The sequence below is a fragment of the Lissotriton helveticus genome, chromosome 7 (genome assembly GCF_964261635.1).
Source record: "Lissotriton helveticus chromosome 7, aLisHel1.1, whole genome shotgun sequence".
In the NCBI taxonomy this organism is placed as follows: domain Eukaryota; kingdom Metazoa; phylum Chordata; class Amphibia; order Caudata; family Salamandridae; genus Lissotriton; species Lissotriton helveticus.
The window spans coordinates 1,327,247,779-1,327,265,276 of NC_136068.1; the positions used below are offsets into that span (position 1 = coordinate 1,327,247,779).

The 17,498-nt window shown below is 42.9% G+C and overlaps 2 protein-coding genes across 3 annotated transcripts in view; one reads left to right on the plus strand and one right to left on the minus strand.

The window, feature by feature from the left end:
- The window catches only part of LOC144767334 (uncharacterized), a 41,363-nt gene extending 39,838 nt beyond the window's left edge, over window positions 1-1,525 (plus strand). Inside the window, exons 4-5 of the mRNA XM_078650817.1 lie at window positions 1,006-1,230; window positions 1,478-1,525. Of these exons, the coding sequence (XP_078506943.1) occupies window positions 1,006-1,230; window positions 1,478-1,525 (273 nt within the window). The remainder of the gene's footprint in view (window positions 1-1,005; window positions 1,231-1,477) is intronic.
- Window positions 1-17,498, minus strand: part of SEPTIN9 (septin 9) — a 992,168-nt gene that overhangs the window by 640,346 nt on the left and 334,324 nt on the right. The window lies entirely within an intron of this gene.

The following is a 17,498-nucleotide window of genomic DNA, read 5'->3' on the forward strand; positions in this document are numbered from 1 at the left end:
TAGGTCTTTTGTTCTAAGGCGTCAATGGGATTGACAGATTCGGACTGGGACAAGAAACTGTCATGTGCAACATAAAGAAAAGTGTCCCACATTAAAAATTCGCTATTTGAGAGTTTTCACTGCAAGCTCTTTTCATGGTACCCTGAATATATGGAAATATGTGGCAAGTTGTGCATAATAAGCACATTGGTGCTGTACCATTGTGAAAAACTTGATAGGATTTAAGGTACTTTTGCAGGGGTAATCAGGATTACCAATTAAAGGAATTTAGGGGTAAAGTAATGGAAAAAGATGGGTGTTTTTTTACACCAGTCAATCATTTCATACAACTCAGGGATAGGGATTTAGGGTGTGTTGTGTGTCTCTCTTGACTCCACTTCCTTAGAGTGCAGAACCAGACTCTGCCAACACACTGCTCATCTGCTTCCCATGTTACAGCACTGATGCCACTAAGAAACAAGCTGGCTCTAGCCAGACACCAAGACCATGTTTCCTCAAAAACAGAGTACACTGATTTTTAGGTCAAGCCTGGGCAGCGCATGCGCTGCTCTGTACGGCATGCAGTATTTGAGTATGGACTTGAAGCTCCGCCCACTCTGCTCCCATATTTTTCATTGGCTTGTGTCATTGTCCTTTGTAAATGCTGGCTTCAGATGAATTAATAGGCTTGTTAGTCCCTCCTTGGTACCGCCCTGTCTACATTTGTATCCTCCCATGAGGACTGGCCGTTTTACTTCTGTTGTTACACGGTATGTCTTATTTAGCCTGTACTAGCCAAGAATCTAATCATCAACACAGTCATCCCTCAGCTGTCTGCTGGGAGCTATTTTCAATATACTTATTACAGGATTGTGAGTGTCATATCCTATTGCTTCCTTTACTAAACCATAAAATTTAATGTCGGTCCCTCCCACAACCATCGACTACTATACAATGCTTCCATTGTAGTTTGGCTCCTATCAGTCTCCAGCTGTTGCTCTGAATGCTTCCTTTCCTCTAAACCAGGATGGTTCTAAAGCAGCTTTCAGGAATCATGACCGTTCAGATGGGATAGAAACAAAAGGAGCGTTCCCTAGTCACCATAGGCACCTCTCTCAGATCTCCCAGCGAACAACTCCATTTTTAGGTTTCTTTGTCCCTGGAGGCCCTGGTTCTAATGGCAACAATACAAACTGGATCACATGGGTTTCTGATCTTGGAACAGTCACTGATGGTGTTAAACTAGAGCTGGTAACTGAGTTAATAACCTGGGCTCAGTAAGACACTGTCGGTTTCACCTTATCGTGAGTGCTCAACCCTGCCTTATCCTCCACTGCAGAAACAATCTCGCTGTTTACGAGTGGGCTCAGCTGATGAGCCAAAGAATACTGGGCAAAGCTTTCTTTGAATCATGTAACTTCTGACAATGTTGGGGAGTGTTTGTAGAAAGCAAATAGAATTCTAATTAACTGTTTAAGCCTTCTGTTCTTCTTTCTAGATAAGAGAGCAGTCTCAAATAAAATGCAAGTTCTCGATTTCCATTTGAAGTATTGTTAGCAATTTTCTCGTTTGGTGAAAGAGACTGAGGAAAAGCTCCTTCTATCACTAAGATAATTTGGCACAATTGGTTATCCACAGATTGACCAGCCCCTCCCAAATAGCACTGTCTCCTTGTAACTATCATCCTTTAGCATAGGACTTTCAAAACAACTGCACTTCAAATTTAATGGAAGATTTTTATGACCTCCTCTATCATTTAACATACATTCCAAATGTTCTTTTTAGTAAAAAATTGTATTGCAGCCCATTGATTAAACTTCATCCGGCCTGAGCCGGAGAGCAGGGTCTGAGCCCGAGCCGGAGAGTATGGCCTGGGTACAGAGATTCCAGTCCGACTACGGACGTAAAGATATGACTCGTAAATGACCTCTGTGAATGCCTAAAGTCGTAAAGTTAGACTCTTGTCTCAGATTGCCTTTGTGAATCGGGCCCATAGTCTTTTAGTATCACTTTACAGGAGCAAGTGGCACTTTGTTTGCCACTTTGAAACTTGAAAAAAAAGGTGTATCGTTAGTCTGTAGAGAGAGTTCAGGTAACCAAAGTAGCCAGCAAATGTGACATATTAAGCTGCAGGTGAAGCTTATCTACCTGAAACTTAATGCCTTATCTATGGAAGAGTTATTTGGGCTTAAGTTGATCCATCTTTAAGACACAGCCTTCCATTCTTCTGAGGTTGGTAAACTGAGAACTAATACATTGAGTAATAGGTGTGCCTTTCTTTACAAAGCTGTGAAAAAAGTGTGGTTTGAAGTGCTATGCAAAGCACAATTTTATTATTAGAAGAATCACGTCACTTGCCAACATAATTTGCGCTGGTGAAAGGAGCCTGTGCCCTATCCACATAGTGGTTTTACATTTCCTCTTTAGGAGTTCCCTCCTCTGACTTCCCTGTCAGGCTTCTCTGTGAGGCTTCATGAGACAGCAGCATAGACAATAAAGCCTCCTCTGCTAAAGCTCCAAATCTGAGTGTCCGATGGCTAACTCGATGCTGATTTCTTGTGCTGGGGGCCAGGACTACAAAGCACATACTGATGCGGCCCTGGAGGCAGGAGCACACGCTTAAAAATCACAAGTCACGACTGCAGCGCTTGACGCGGTTATATTGTGTTGGGGGCCAGGACTTCAAAGTCCGTACTGCCACTGCCCTGGAGGCAGGATCAGGCTGATGCAGATACTCCCTTAATAAACTAAACTGTCAGGTAAGTGATCTTTAAGACAAAGTTTATTTGAATAAACAAATGAATAGTGGTGCCCATCCACCAGCATGCTTCCAGCTCTGCGATCCTGCTAACTGATTGCCTAACTGGCAACCTATGTTCTATCAGGAACACAGAACGTGGAACGACACTTCAAAGATGCACCTAGAATGATAGCAAGCAACACAAGTCACCCGCGAGCAACATCATAATAAGAGTACAACACAGGCGCTTAAAAAGCGTGAGACAGGACGGAAGGATGGGACACGTGTGGGACGCACCCGGGTTGGGGCGCTTGGTCCAACAGTTGGCCTGTCTGCACCCCTCCGCACCTGGATGAGTCTGGACTCTCTTTCGCTGGGACTATGATCTGACATGGGTAAGCGTAAAGCCATGTCTATTTCCAAAAGTAATCTGTAAAGGTGCATCTCCAAGAACTCTTCTGTCATAAGCTATTTGACATCAGCTCTCATCACAAACTGTTTGCAGGTGAACCTGGGGTCTGATGGCCCCACTTTACAGACCAGGGCACCGGCCATGTTGACTGTTTGTGGTTGATGTGCATTTTCACCCACTGGGAGTCCCTCTCACTCAGACCCACCAGAATGTAAGCAGAAAAATATTAATCCCGCCAAGCCCCGTTAACAGGGTGACATTGGTTCAGGCGCTGAAAGGAAGACAATGCGGGATGTGAGGACTGACATGGAGGGTTTTAGGTTTTTTTGCCCTAGTAGTGCTATTGCTTCAGGAGGTGCTAAGCGACTGCATAATTGGGTGCTGTTCCAGGTGTTCTGCAAGATGGAAGAGCTTATCAAAACTTTGCTTGACGCGCTTTTAGTCAGACTCTCTGCCATTTAGTTTTAACCTCTGAGCCTGGTTTCCAGAGCAGCAAGTGCCCCTTCTTGTTGCCACACTCCCATCGTTGCTGTACTCCCTTTAATTCTCAACTCGGTGAACAGCAGGCAACAAGCCAGGTGGGTGGTTTTGAATCTACTATCTCCCTGTTGTTTGGAGTGCCAGGGAAGTTCCAGATAGACTGAGGCAGTTTTTGTGGGTCCGAACATTACGTCCACCGGGCACTCCCTTGCCCCCCTTAGTCTGACATCATCCCCTTTCTCTTCACCTAGTTCCTGCTGGCCTGTTGATCCCACTGTGGGTGGGGAAAGGATATATGCCACTCAAAGAGAGTGGTAAATATGTGAAGTTTTGTCAGCCTATCTTTGATCTCCCCCGATGCTTCTCCCTATGCGCTGGTTCTTACCAATGTTCCACCGATGAGAGATGGATGAAAGTGTAGAGCAGATGATAAATAAAGTAGTATATTGGTGTAGTGGTCCCATTGGTGGTGAGTCGTTTCTATTTAGGCACATTATAAAGGTCAGGAGAGTTGGCTGGATTGGCTGAGGTTGGAAAAATGAGACCCGGGATTGTGTGGTGCTCAATTTTGAACTTCTTGAGTTACACAGCAAGCTGATTCTTCTACTCGCCCAGGCCTCCCATGGTGATTCAAGCGTTAAGGCTCATCCTCTGGCCTTCCTCTATCCCTCTGTAATTTGACGCTCTGAGTTTAGAGTGCTTTTTCTACACCAACAGACTCACATGCAGAATGGGGTAGTTTTCTTGGGCTAATTTCCAACAGGTTTCAAGCTCTGGGCCTCCTAGACAAGTTTGATTGACTTGCTTTGCCTTTTAAGAGTTCCAGTCTACATGGTACTCATATTCCGGTGAGGCATGTTTCTCAGGGCCCAGAAAGCCTTACTGAGAGTGTTGAAGTGCTAAGTTGGAATATAGCAGGGTTAGGTGGTAAACTGAATGACGCCTTTTGTGAACATTTCATTCAATGTTCTGGTATTTTTTGTTGCCAAGAAACTTGGGATATAGCCAACTCTCTTTGTATTGATGGCTTTAGCTACTTTTTCTCTTCCGTCATCCCTATAAATTCAGAAAGGGCAAAGGATGGTTTGACTACCCTGGTGTCACATAATTTGGGATGTGAGGCTAGTCCCTGTGATACAGGCACCGAAAACCTGTTGGCGGTTACCTTAGTGTTCTCTAAAATTAATAGTCTTCTTAAATTTAATTGTTATAACCCCAATGCTTTCAGTTCAGTTTGTAGCCGTTCGGGCTTTTTGTAGAATAGCATAAAAGGGATTCTAATTATTTTATTCCGGTGTGCCTACTAGGAGACTTCAACTTATATGTGTGTGATACAAATTATCTTAGGGAAGGTTCAGGCAGTGGTGAGGAGTCTGATTATTCAATGAATTTCGAACATAGCCCCCCGGGGGAGATGTTGAAGGAAATTATGAGTGATTTTAATTTAGTATTTAGCTGGAGTGGATTAGGTGATGCCTTTTTGAAGGCTCTTATCCCATCTTTCAAAGGAAGAGGGGCCTTTGACGACTATTGATTGTTTTTTGTCAGCTCCTCTGCTCCACTTATAACTAAATATTTAATTACAAATCAAGCCCGCAGCAACCATAATTCAATCAATGTTCTACTTTGTGGGATCACGTGAAGGCTTTGAGCTTCTGCATGGCAACAATGATGTGACCACTGCTGAAGGGCGAAGGATTAATTAGAAGAGGGTCTGTCCTGAGTGTTTTTCAAAATAGTTGATCAAGTTCTGACCTAGGGACTTCGAGGTATGTCTTTCAGTGGACTTTTCTAACAAGGTTGTGGTGGCCTCTTTTACAAATATTAGTTAGTGAATATTATGTTAACTCGGCAGGGTGTTAGGGTTGCTTAGTTCAGCTGTTTTGACCATGCATGTTCGAGGGCTCATATGACCTGGTACAGGCTCTTAAAATCAACCCAAGACCTTCTCACATAGAGGCCAAATGCATGTGGAATTATAAAGCTGCCATTAAAATGAAAAAATACGCTTGAAGCAGGAGGCTTGGGCTGAACTTACAGATGGTTACTCTCTTAATTCTAGTGTCAAACCTTGGGAAATAGTCAACCACCCACTCTTTTCTGTTAATCACTTTCCATCTATGCATAATTATAAAGCGCCTGATAAGGGGGTGGCTAATTTCAGAGGGAATTATGGTTCGTCGGTCCCTGAGGTGTAGGGAGCACAGGCCTTACTTGAGCAGGGGTTTTAAATCTCGTTTTCCAATTCGGGGAAATTAGGAAAGCGATTGACTGGCTTAGTGATAGTAAAGCCCCAGGCCCTGATGGGGTCCCTTTTGTTCTGTTTAAACTGGACTCTAACCTATGGGCTCCTATGTCTTTAAATGAAACGCTGTAGTATTCCTTTGTTGATAGTGTAAATAGGAATAAGCTGTGGCCTTTGATGATTTAGATGGGGATCAATCCAGATACAGCATATTCTCTTGCTGACCTGCACAGGAACATGACTGCCTCTGTAAGGATTAGAGGGAATGGGGACCGCACGGAGGTGTTTGGGATGAAGCGTGAAGTCAGGTAGGGGTGCATCTCAGCCCCCTTTATTTAGCCTACATGTTAACCATGTGGAGAGCCACTTGTTTTGTGAAGGTTTCCATATACCAAGAATGGGAAGAGACTAATCAATCAATCAATCAGGAGTTTGTAAAGTGCAGCTACTCACCAGTGAGGGTCTCAAGGTGCTAGGAGTGGGGGGGAGAGTGCTGCTGATCCATCTGGGTGTGGAGGTTCAGTCGAATAACATGGTATTGAGGTCCTTCATGAACTGGGTCATGGACGTGGATTGCCTGAGGTGGAGGGGCAGTATGTTCCAGGTCTTGGTGGCGAGGTAGAAGAAGGTCTTCCTCTGGTTCTCGTCTTGTGGGACAGAGGCCGGGGCGAGTTGCACATAGCGGAGTTGTCTGGCGGGTGTGTGGAATGCGACGCGGTGGTTCAGATACTCTGGTCCAGCGTTGTGGAGAGCTTTATAGGAATGTCTGAGGAGCCTGAAGGTGAGTCTTGTTAATTGGGAGCCAGTGGAGTTGTCGGAGGTGTGGAGTTATGTGGCTGCGGTGGGTAATGTTGAGGACCAGTCTGTCTGCGGCGTTTTGGGCGTCTGTAGTTTCCTGAGCTGTTTTTGAGTGACGCCAGCGTAGAGTGCGTTGCTATAGTCAAGTCTGCTGGTGATGAGTGCATGGATTCTGTCGCAGTCTTCCTTTATGCAGATGATGCAGATCGCCTAGCAGGGACTGCTTTGGGCCTCTCATGCTTACTCAACTCCTTTGTGACCTTTATGGCCTCACTTTATTTATTAACTAACATGGGGAAATCCCATATTATGACTATCAGCTCCAGGACAACTAAGACCAGAAGACCTCTTATTCTAGGAGTGTACATTTTTTCTAGGTATCCTCATTCCTCTATCTGGGAGTACTGTTTGCTCACAAAAGTTATTGACACCCTTTGATATCATCTAAAAGGATTCTCTTTAGGAGGAGAGTGGGATTATTATTTGATTTTGCTGCTAGGCTTGGCAGTCAACGGATTCAAACCTTACTTAAGGTATACGTGGCCAAATGCGTTCTGGCAGTTATGTATGGTAGTGAGCTGTGGGTGTATGTGAATTTTCAATCCTTCCATATTGTGGAGAATCTTTTTTATAAGTCGTTTACTTGCACTTTTCCATTGTCGGTTGTCTTTTATTGTCCACTAAGAGCTTGGCCTGAGATATGTCAATGACATGATGGCGCTCTGTCTACTACTGAAATGGCTCTCCTTTTAAATTAAATCCAGATTTCGACCTTAATAGGGAATTTATACGGGACTGTTTATCCCTTCATCATGGTGATAAGATCACTTGGTTTAGTTACAAGAGAGTGATCCTTTTTGGCCCTAGGGTGCCTAGATCTGTTTACTGCCCCTGAATCTATTAAAAAGTTTGACCTGTTATGGACTAAAAATTATTTTTATGCCATTAGAAAGTCCAACAGGTAGTTCCATGTAATACATACAGTGAGATTGTCGTGTGCATGTTATACTGAAATCAACAATGCACATTGAATCTTATTTAATTTTTGTGAACAATCGTTTTCATCATCATTTTCAATAAGATTCAGGCTTGGCCTGGATCATCATCTGTTGGCTGTTCTTAAAGGTTGGTCCATGCTCAAAGATCTTGACCTCTACAGTTGTGATATATTTTCGGTCTAAGATACCCTCTATTTTATTATTTTTTATCAGTTTTATCTGACTTATGACGTACATGTATTCTAACCCTTTTGAGGGGCATGAAATGTACTCAGGTGAGACCAACTGTTACATACCAAATATGTCTGTTTGCACATTGTCGGATTCTTCAAGGATGTGATAAAGAAAAGTGGAAGTATGGGAAGTACATTTTTTATAGCTTGCCCTTTTCATGTTCGGTCTGGCTCATGATTTAACATGGTTTTAATTCTCAAGTATTTGTGGTTTTGCTTGTTTCTTTTTGTATTTATTATGCACAAGGTTTTATTATGTGTATTGTTTTATGATGTGTATTGTTTTCAAGATCCACATCATGATACATGTTGTTAATAGAATATTAATCGCTCTACTACAAAAACAATGCATGGACACTCCACGGGAGTTTAATAAACATCAGTCTGATTATTCCATACCACTGTGACTCAAAAAAAATGGGGAGCAAGTGATGTTGAAGTGTTATTCAGTATATCCTCTCAAAGTATTTTTAAAAGCACAAATACATACAGTAATGCTGCCCTATATAGGGCTTCTCTGGTCAGGTGTTACAATGGTTCTCATCTTTCCTCCACCACAGATCACAAAGAGTGAAGGTGAACCACACTCTTTCCCAGCCCTCTCCAGTACTAATGAGGGTCCCCCAAGGGTCCGCCCTATCTCCTATACTCGTCAACCTGTTCTTGGAACCTTTAGCTAATACACTAAATTCCACGAACATTCTCTTCCATATGTATGCGGGCGATACACAACTTTATTTGAAACTCTCCTCCCCAGACAACATCATCTCACTCAACTCTAGCCTAACGTCTACTCAAAACTGGTTAACCGAGAACCACCTCCTGCTCAACACTCCAAAAACAAAATTCCTTCTCCTCTATCCTCCGAACCACATCCCCAAGCCAGACCTTTGGTTGAATCACCTCACTGCCATCAACTGCTCCCCCCCTCATTATAGATTCAGCCAAATCTCTCGGAATCACCCTGGACAAGCATCTGAACATGAAGAATCATATCGGCAATGTGTGTAAGGAAGCTAATCACTTGATGAAGACACTCAGAAATATCAAACCATTCCTTCCACAATCTGACTTCAAGTAGGTGGTCCAAGCGCTTGTGTTGCCGAGAGTTGACTATGGCAGCGCTACGCTCTGTGGGCTCCCCAAATATACCTTGGCTCCACTAAGGGCATCTCTGAACACGGTGGCTGGGCTGGTTACAGGTACCAAAAGAAACACACACATATCCCCAGTCCTAAAATCCCTTAAATGGTTGCCGTATGAAGCTCGAATTCTGCTAACGATTACTTTTTCTGGGACACAAAGCCCTCTTTCTCAAAACCCCCAGTTACCTAGTGCAAAAACTTGAACTATCTGGGGGTGGTAGACCCTCAAGAAGTGCAAAATCTTTCCTCTTGAAACCACAAATCTTTAGCAAACAGAGAACCTGCCAACGAGCCTTATTCAGTGCTGCCCCGAAGATCTGGAACTCTCTTCCTCCGGAAGTACGCAGAATCTCCTCCACGGCTGCTTTCAAACTAGAAGCCAAACGATTCCTAATGAACAAGTTTTTACCTTAAATGGGTTATGATCACCTGCTCGAAGTATCTGATCACACAACGGTTAGACCTTCATTTGATGCTACTCTCCCTTACCTCATTGTTTGCCCCCTTCTTAGCCGCTATGTATTAGATGTTGTTTTATTCTCCTTTGACTCCTTTGTACTGTAATTATTCATGTTTATCATGCTTTTTTTATGTCAATATTGCATTTATTACCTTCCTTCCTTCCTTTTGTAAAGCGCTTTGATATCTTTCTGGATCGTGTTCGCCCTATATAAAACTTTATAAATAAATAAATATGAAGGGAACTTTATCTCTTACATGCAAAGGACTTAGAACACTCATTCAGTGGTGCTCTAAGCCAGAGGAGATTCAAATGATTAAAAAGATCTAACATAGTTGTTTGCCTTTGTATTAAGCCCACTATCTTCATAATTTTCACTATCACTCTAGCCTGAGAGCTAGAATTCATAATGGCAGAGGAAAACATCCTTTGCCATTATGATATCATATCATGATATGATACGATAGAAACAAATGTATGTAGATCATCTGTATTAGGAGACACACATATTACACAATCTTTGAGTAATGCAGATGAATCGCAGACTCTTTCACAGTTTAACAACAGCAGGTCAAACAGTCATACATGGGGCAATTATGACAACATATTTCAGTATAAAAGCTACTCAGAGGGACCTCATAGTATCAACTGAAACAAGAAGTTTTCTCGAGGACCTTTTTTTCACACAGGAATGGTTCCATGTAGCATGGATTTGCTCTAGCGACTGGTCAGTTTTAATAATGAACATAGAAAAAAGAATTTAAGTCACTATGCTGGTGATGGAAACACTGGTCTATTAAGACTCACAGAATTCCTATCCACTCAAAAATAGCGAAATGTAAGAAGGATATGCAATGTTCTCACAGGATACAAAATTTCCCCATAATAAGGATAATCATTCAACACTAATTCAGAATACCATTCTAAGCATACAACAGGCCAGAATCAGAGGTTCAATAAACCTAGCAACTCTGTATTCAATTCCAGGGAAGATACTACAGTGGTAAGGGGCTGAGGAGTAGCTCAGTTTCCTTCTAAATCACTCAATTTTGACCCTATTTTAACAAATGAAGGGCTCATATGGTGGGAATTTCAAATCTTTCTATTTTTATGGAGAGGCAGAGCTGGGGGAAAGGAAGAGGCTAAAACAGAGAACCACCTGAACATGTGAAGAAGACAATTTCCCAATTATGACCATGATCAGAGGTAGGGACTAAATGCACCAACAATCCTAGAGCAGAATCTAATCTTCTTCCAGTGTGACTACCCCTTAAGTGTATTACAGATGAAGGCACTCTATATGGGCCTCCGCTTTATTCATATCAATTTGCATGATGCATACGAAACTCATACAGAACTTCATCAATTCTTTAGTAAAATTCCGCTACACTTTTTTCTTTAAAGATCCTTACCAGCAAATAACACTGAAACTGGACTAAAAAGAAAATCTACTTTTTAACCTCCAGTGCATATGGTTCGCTCTGAAATACTTACATTTAAAAAAAGCATTTTTCACAGATATAACTCAAAATGAAAATAATTAATTATTTAATGAATGTCCCAAGAAATTAACAAGAGTTACTTAAAAGATACAAAGAACACTCTTAACCTCCTCAAAACATTGACATTCGATCATGCAGATGATGATCAGTTTGGATGTAGAATCATTATATAACAACATCCCACAAGAATCCACATTGAGGGTTATACATAACTTCGTATGATCTACTAGTTTGACCTATCACACACCTATAAACCTTATAATGCGGTGGTTGAATTTAGTTCTTACCCAGAAAAGTTTCACTTCAAAGATGTTAATACTTACAGATGGGGCACCAGAATAGAGAATAGGCAGTGCCCATGTCTCTAGTCCGAGGAACACCTTACTTTATGCATTTCGCCTCGTTGCGATCTGTAAAGCCAAGGTTTTCCCTGGTCTTAATTTTGGTGCTGCCCCATATTTACGCCACACTTGTAAATATGGGGCAGCGTCAAAATCAATGGGCTTTGCGGTGGAACACCCACCGTAACACCCATTGGCCACCCATTTCACAATAAGTATAGCATGAAAGGGGGCGTTTTTTACAAGGCATCGTTAGGCCACCATAACGTCCAAAAAAGTGATGTTATGGTGGCAATAAGGGCTTGTAAATATGCCCCTAAATTTCTCATGAACTCACTATGTGTACCCACAATTGGGCTCCTCAGCACCGTACCATCTGATGCCAGTCTGTCCTCCCTTGGGTGTAAATTGTTTTTAAATATTACATACAGGCACTTTCTGCACTTCTGCATCAGGGGGATACCAGCAGACTGGGGAGGAAGTACCATGGGATTCCTTACATAGACAATGCTCATTAAGGCTCGTTGACATTACTGGCAATTACAGACACGCCTCTATCACCCTCATGTGATCGATGGATTACTGATGCTCTATTTGTGAAGTGTGTATGTCTCTTTTTATACTTTTACACAATACATTGGAAACGTGTGCTAATGCATGTCGGGAACAAAGAGTGAAGGGTCCAAAGAGTGTGGACTCACCGCCACGCGACATCCTAATATGCGTCTGTTTGTCCTCAGTGGTATCTCTTACATTATACCTCTTATTTTCTGCACCAATTTATACTACAGGTGAATCAACCTTTATTGTCCTGGTTCCCTGGGAACAGGCCCTCTTCTCCCTTTCCCCATTTCTTTCACATTAACTTAGGTTTCAGGAGTGCATAGTAATATAGAAAGGGTGACTGTGGTCACTTGGTCATGACCAATGTCCCTAACCCCCAGGGAATCCATAACGGGCTGAAACATGTTGACACATATGACAGAGACTATTAGAATCTAGGGTCCCAATTGCCCAAAATTGAAGAAAGAGTTTGTGGAGAGCCCACTTTGCAACTTTTGTTTTCCCTGAGGGGCGAACTCCTATGATGGAGTTTGTCACTTATGTGGGTGAGGGGTCTGTGTCCTTTTTACCCAAAAACACAATGAGGGTGCTACAGTAAAGACACTCAATGATTGTCATGAGTCCCTTCTGAATCCCCCCTACACCACTCTGTCTGTGAACCCATTTAACTTCTCTATAAGAGTTTTCCAGTGCTTGACCGTGCCATATTGATAAAGCCTCTTTAAGGTCCGCCCATCTTGTGTTAACAAAACTAAAAAACTTAAAACTATAAATGAGACATGCAGTATGATTTCATTATGATCTTCCCTAAAAATCAGACTCAAATTCAAATGTTGTTTCTTCTTTTACTGTTAAAAACTGAGAACTGTGCTATCTGCAGAATGTCAGAAAACACAACCTTAGCCACCTGATGCAGTCTTGAGTATGGAACTCATCCTCAAGAAATGCCTCAGGCTGTGATGAAGCTTTCCCTCTATATTTGAATAAAACACACTTATCGATGGTGAGAGATGCCATGGACAACTAAAGGGTTTTCTAAAACTTTGCACATGTTTTCGACAATAGGATACTTTCTAAATAATTGACGGCAGGAAAACATAATATTTACGCCCATGCAAGAAGTGAATGTTGGAGCAGGTGAACTCACAGTGGAGCAGCTGTCTGCCTTCCCCAGACTACAGGCCATAATAGGGAGTGATTTGTCACCTTTTACCATCTCTCCCTCATTATTCACCCCTACCTCTGCTCGCACCCTTTCTTTTCTATCTTATTGACCTCTCACTACTCCATACTTCTTTAACACACTGCTCAAGTCACCTCAACCATCCTGTTTCTGTTGACAATATGGCAACTGGGATAGATTAATATTGACAAAGCAACAAGAGAGGCATGTTCTCCACACAAAGGCAGCTGGAAAGCTGGATGGGGGCAGCAGGGAAGCAACTAAGAGCTTGGTGCTAGCCTTCCCTTTCTACAGGAAGCTGTCCGGCATCGCCTCGATGGGTCGTCTCGATGGCGCTGTGGCCACCTACAGACCCGGGTTACAAGAGGATTTATTCAGTTGTGGCTCATACGCCGGTTCTTGAAGTGACCTCACCTGAAGCTAATCTCCCTGCCTTACCCCTCACCTATCCAGCATATATAAACCATCCACGTATGAGCATGGCTCCCCGAGTGAAAGACTGGGCCATGCTTGCCCTTGTGGCAGTCCAGCATATCTCCTTTTGTTTTTAAACATTGTGATTGTGTGATTATTGAAGATTATTAACCTACGTGATTGGTGTTTTCGGAGGTGTGGTGTGTGGAAGTTGGTCACTCTTTCGGGAATTAGGTGGCCCAGTCCACTTACTTTGGGATCGGGAATCTGGGGTTCATGGTTGCTCACAAGCGTGCTTCAAAATGAGCAATGGAGGGTGATCTGGTCACCCGAGCCCAAGTGATGCTGCTTTTCTCAATGGTATTAAATCAGTTGATCCGACATTCATTGTTTAGCAACATTTGAGATCTCGAAGTTATCTTCCAAAATATTGACTCTTCATTACCTACAATAATTTTACAGTCCAAATACTTTGGACTGGGAGGAATCCTGGCATGCCAAGCTTAAAGGCGGCCAAATGGCTGAGAGGAGGGGCAGCGAGACAAGGGCGGAGCACAAAGCAGCGCTATTGGGGTGCGCCCTAGGAAAATAAAATCAGTGGGAGTCACAAGTATTGAAAGTGGCACGTATATGTGTACGGCAGAGGACACAACAGCAACTGGTCGATTTGAGCACTACAGAAAGCCATAGAAGTGTGTAGGTTTTGGAAATGAAGAAATATCAGTAAGAAGTGTGCTAACACCCTTATCAGCATTCCTAGGCCCCATTCTGTATATCACAGAGAAAGCTATATATCAACCTGCTAATGGGTCCCTTAGCTAATACACCTGACTGAAAGTCGCATCCTCCTGCAGACTTGTAGGAAAATCACAGGTAAAGCCTGAGTCGTTGCATAAAGGTGAAATCTTGTTCCCTCAAAAAAGATACAGCAGTTGGTCACCTTACTGTGGAATTAGGGCCCCAGCTAATACCTGTGGTTTGGATACTCCACAGAAAGGGACCTATCAAGGAGGTGGGCAGGATACTGACGAATATGGGGGACCAAGGATGGGGAGGAAAGGCAAGAACAAGGAATTCTGCAGACCCTATTGTTTAAAACTATGCATGGACTCAGTCAGTGTATTCCTTCCACCTCCAGTATTTGGAAGTGATTTCCATCGCCTTCTGTCGCTGGGCAGTAATTCCTCCCTAAAGACCGTCCGGAGCAGACATTCGTAGCAGCTCAGGTATCCCAAACATCTTGGCAGCCCTGGCCCAGACTTCTGGTAAAGACATTGCTTTCTTTCCACAGCGACAGAAAGATGATGCTGAGCGCCAGCCAACCAATATGTGCTGACTGATGACCCGGCCAGAGACAGACAAGTCTATCGAGAATGCCGCCAACGCAATGATATCTCAGGGAAACGTATCCACCACCACTAGTGCTTCTCATTAACGCTAACCAATGAGACCATTTCGTTGCTTTGAGCCATATTTAGGAGGATAAAGTTGGCTCCAGCTGAAGTCATGTGTACTTAGGGAAAAGGTAATAAATTCGTATATATACAGAGACGAAAAATGCCTTTGCTGTTAGCGGTTCTTAGAAAAACATATGTGGTCTCAGCATGGTCCTTTGCTAGAGAATTTTCAGAGGATGGTTGTTGGCAAAATATTTGTCTCAAAGGAAATGATCACTGACACAAGAGCTGCCCCTTCATGTGTAAATACTGGTACAATAAATATTTCATATCCTCCTGGACGTCTAGCCAGAAAGGGGTGAACATATGTACAGTTCTGATTACCAATACACAAAATCTACTGGACTTTGGCATGATTACTGGTTCAGTAATTAAATGAAGAGGTTGTGATCATTGGCTTCACAATCTGATAAGGGTATTATTCCTGGAATAAGCCTTGCCTGGTGCGGCCCTTGTTATTGGCACAATCACTACCTAATAAAGGCGTAATTAGTATGGCAATATCTGTAACAATAGGTGCAATTTCTGGTTCATTCAAGTCATACGGTGCATAACAAGGTGACAAAGGGCTAATGGAGAGCTTGTCTGACCTCCAGCCTTGGAGTAAGAAGCAGCGCCTGATGTGGAAGCAGAAGGGTCACTGTGCCCTCAGGGGTGCCCTGATGCCAGCTGTTGATTCAATTTAGGCCATTGTCCATGGCAGAGTCTTTGACACTGAAGCTGAGGTAAGGTCCATACATTGTTATGGTTGTTCCTAGAGTTGTTGGTGATGAGGTGATTGGGACTGCTGGACTAGAAGGATACAAGAGCTATGGGCGCCTCACCAGATACTGTGGTAGCGCCAATCAGCCCTTAGAGGATTATATTACCTATTGTCCTGTGTTTGGATTTTAAACCAGGTAGAGCCCAGGACGATGAGAGCATGAGAAGCAGATATTGTGCACTTGAGTTCTCAGGAGAGACAACTGTTCTCCCTTCTACAAAGCTTTTCCAGAAAGCGGCAGCTAACAAGGGAAAGAGACCTACTTTAATAGCAACTCTTTTGATGTCAGTGTTAAAAAAGTACAAGCTTTTGGTGGGTGTATCTTTCTACCTAAAGAATCATCTGGTTACTGACTTTCGTTGTCTGTGGAAGGCCCCCAGAGTTCCCACTAGAGAGTGAGTCAAGGCGAATGAGTGCAATAGCCAACAAAGCTTCTGCATAGAGGTCTCCAACCCTGAGACCTGTAAATGTTGCCATTCGTACGGCACATTCGCAGTACATCTTGCGGCACTGGTGGAAAAGGAATGGACCATTTACCAGATGTATAGGCCGATGCATTGCATCGCACAGCTGGTGATGGGATGGAGTCATCCAAGCATATCATGGAGTCTGGTCTGGACTACCTTTAAGCAGTTCAATGTGGAAATCCGCATTATTACAATGATCAGGCTTTCCCCAGACATGCAATCTAAAATTTTTGACGGCTGGGGACTGAAAGATATTGTCTGATTATAGAGTTATAAATTGCTAAGTATTTAGGGTGTGTGACCAATCCTAAGCCTTTTTATACGATGCAACAATTTCTATTGCTGCATCAAGCTCACAGAGAGGACTACGTTTGCCTGGGGACCATCTTTTGTCAGGCAGCCCAGTCTCGGGTAGAGGACAAACACAAACTAAAAAGATGTAGGCTCCGATTTTGAATAGTTACTTTGGAGCTGAAGGAAAAGTGCTTTGGTAAACCAGACGCAATATTAGACACCAGTTGAAGGTGTGGTGGGGAGGAGAGAGGGGGTTTGGTCGCTGGAGTTTATTTTGGAGAGGTAAAAGATGAACTCAGACCGGCGACGGGTTCTACAGATTTTTTTATATTGTTTTTTAGAGTTGTATATAGCTCGAACTAGACCCGCACCGAATCGGGTATCAGAGCGCTTTAAATAGCACCAGTTACGTTACATGAGGACACACATTTGTTTTAGGCACGGGGAGATTATGGGCCATATGTAACATACAAATTCGCATTCGCAAACACCAAAATTCGCAGAATTTCGGCCTTTGCGAATGCGAATTTGCTAAATGGGATGTATGAATGAAAATCCGGTGCAAAATAAGGAATCGCAAAATTTGCGATTCCTTATTTTGCAATTGCATTTAAGGAATCGCAAATTTTGCGATTCCTTAAATGCAATGTATGAAGCTAAAAAAAATTGCTAATTGTCCCTAAGGAATCGCAAATTACCACCAACTTCAAGTTGGTGGTAATTTGCGAATTTCTTGAAAAATGCCAATTTTTGAATTTTTCAAAGTGCCATGTGACGCACATACATGTCATAGGGCATGTATGTGCACCACATGTGCATCCATGCCTATTTTAGGGGTGCAACAGGGTGTCCTTTGGACACCCCTGCACCCTTGAAATTATTCTCAATTTGCGATTAGCAAATTGCGAATCGCAAATTGCGAATAAATTCCCATTCCTTCCTATGGGCCTCCCGGCCCATAGAAATGAATGGGAAAGTATTCCTTAATTGAGAATTCGCAATTTACGAATTCGCAATTAAGGA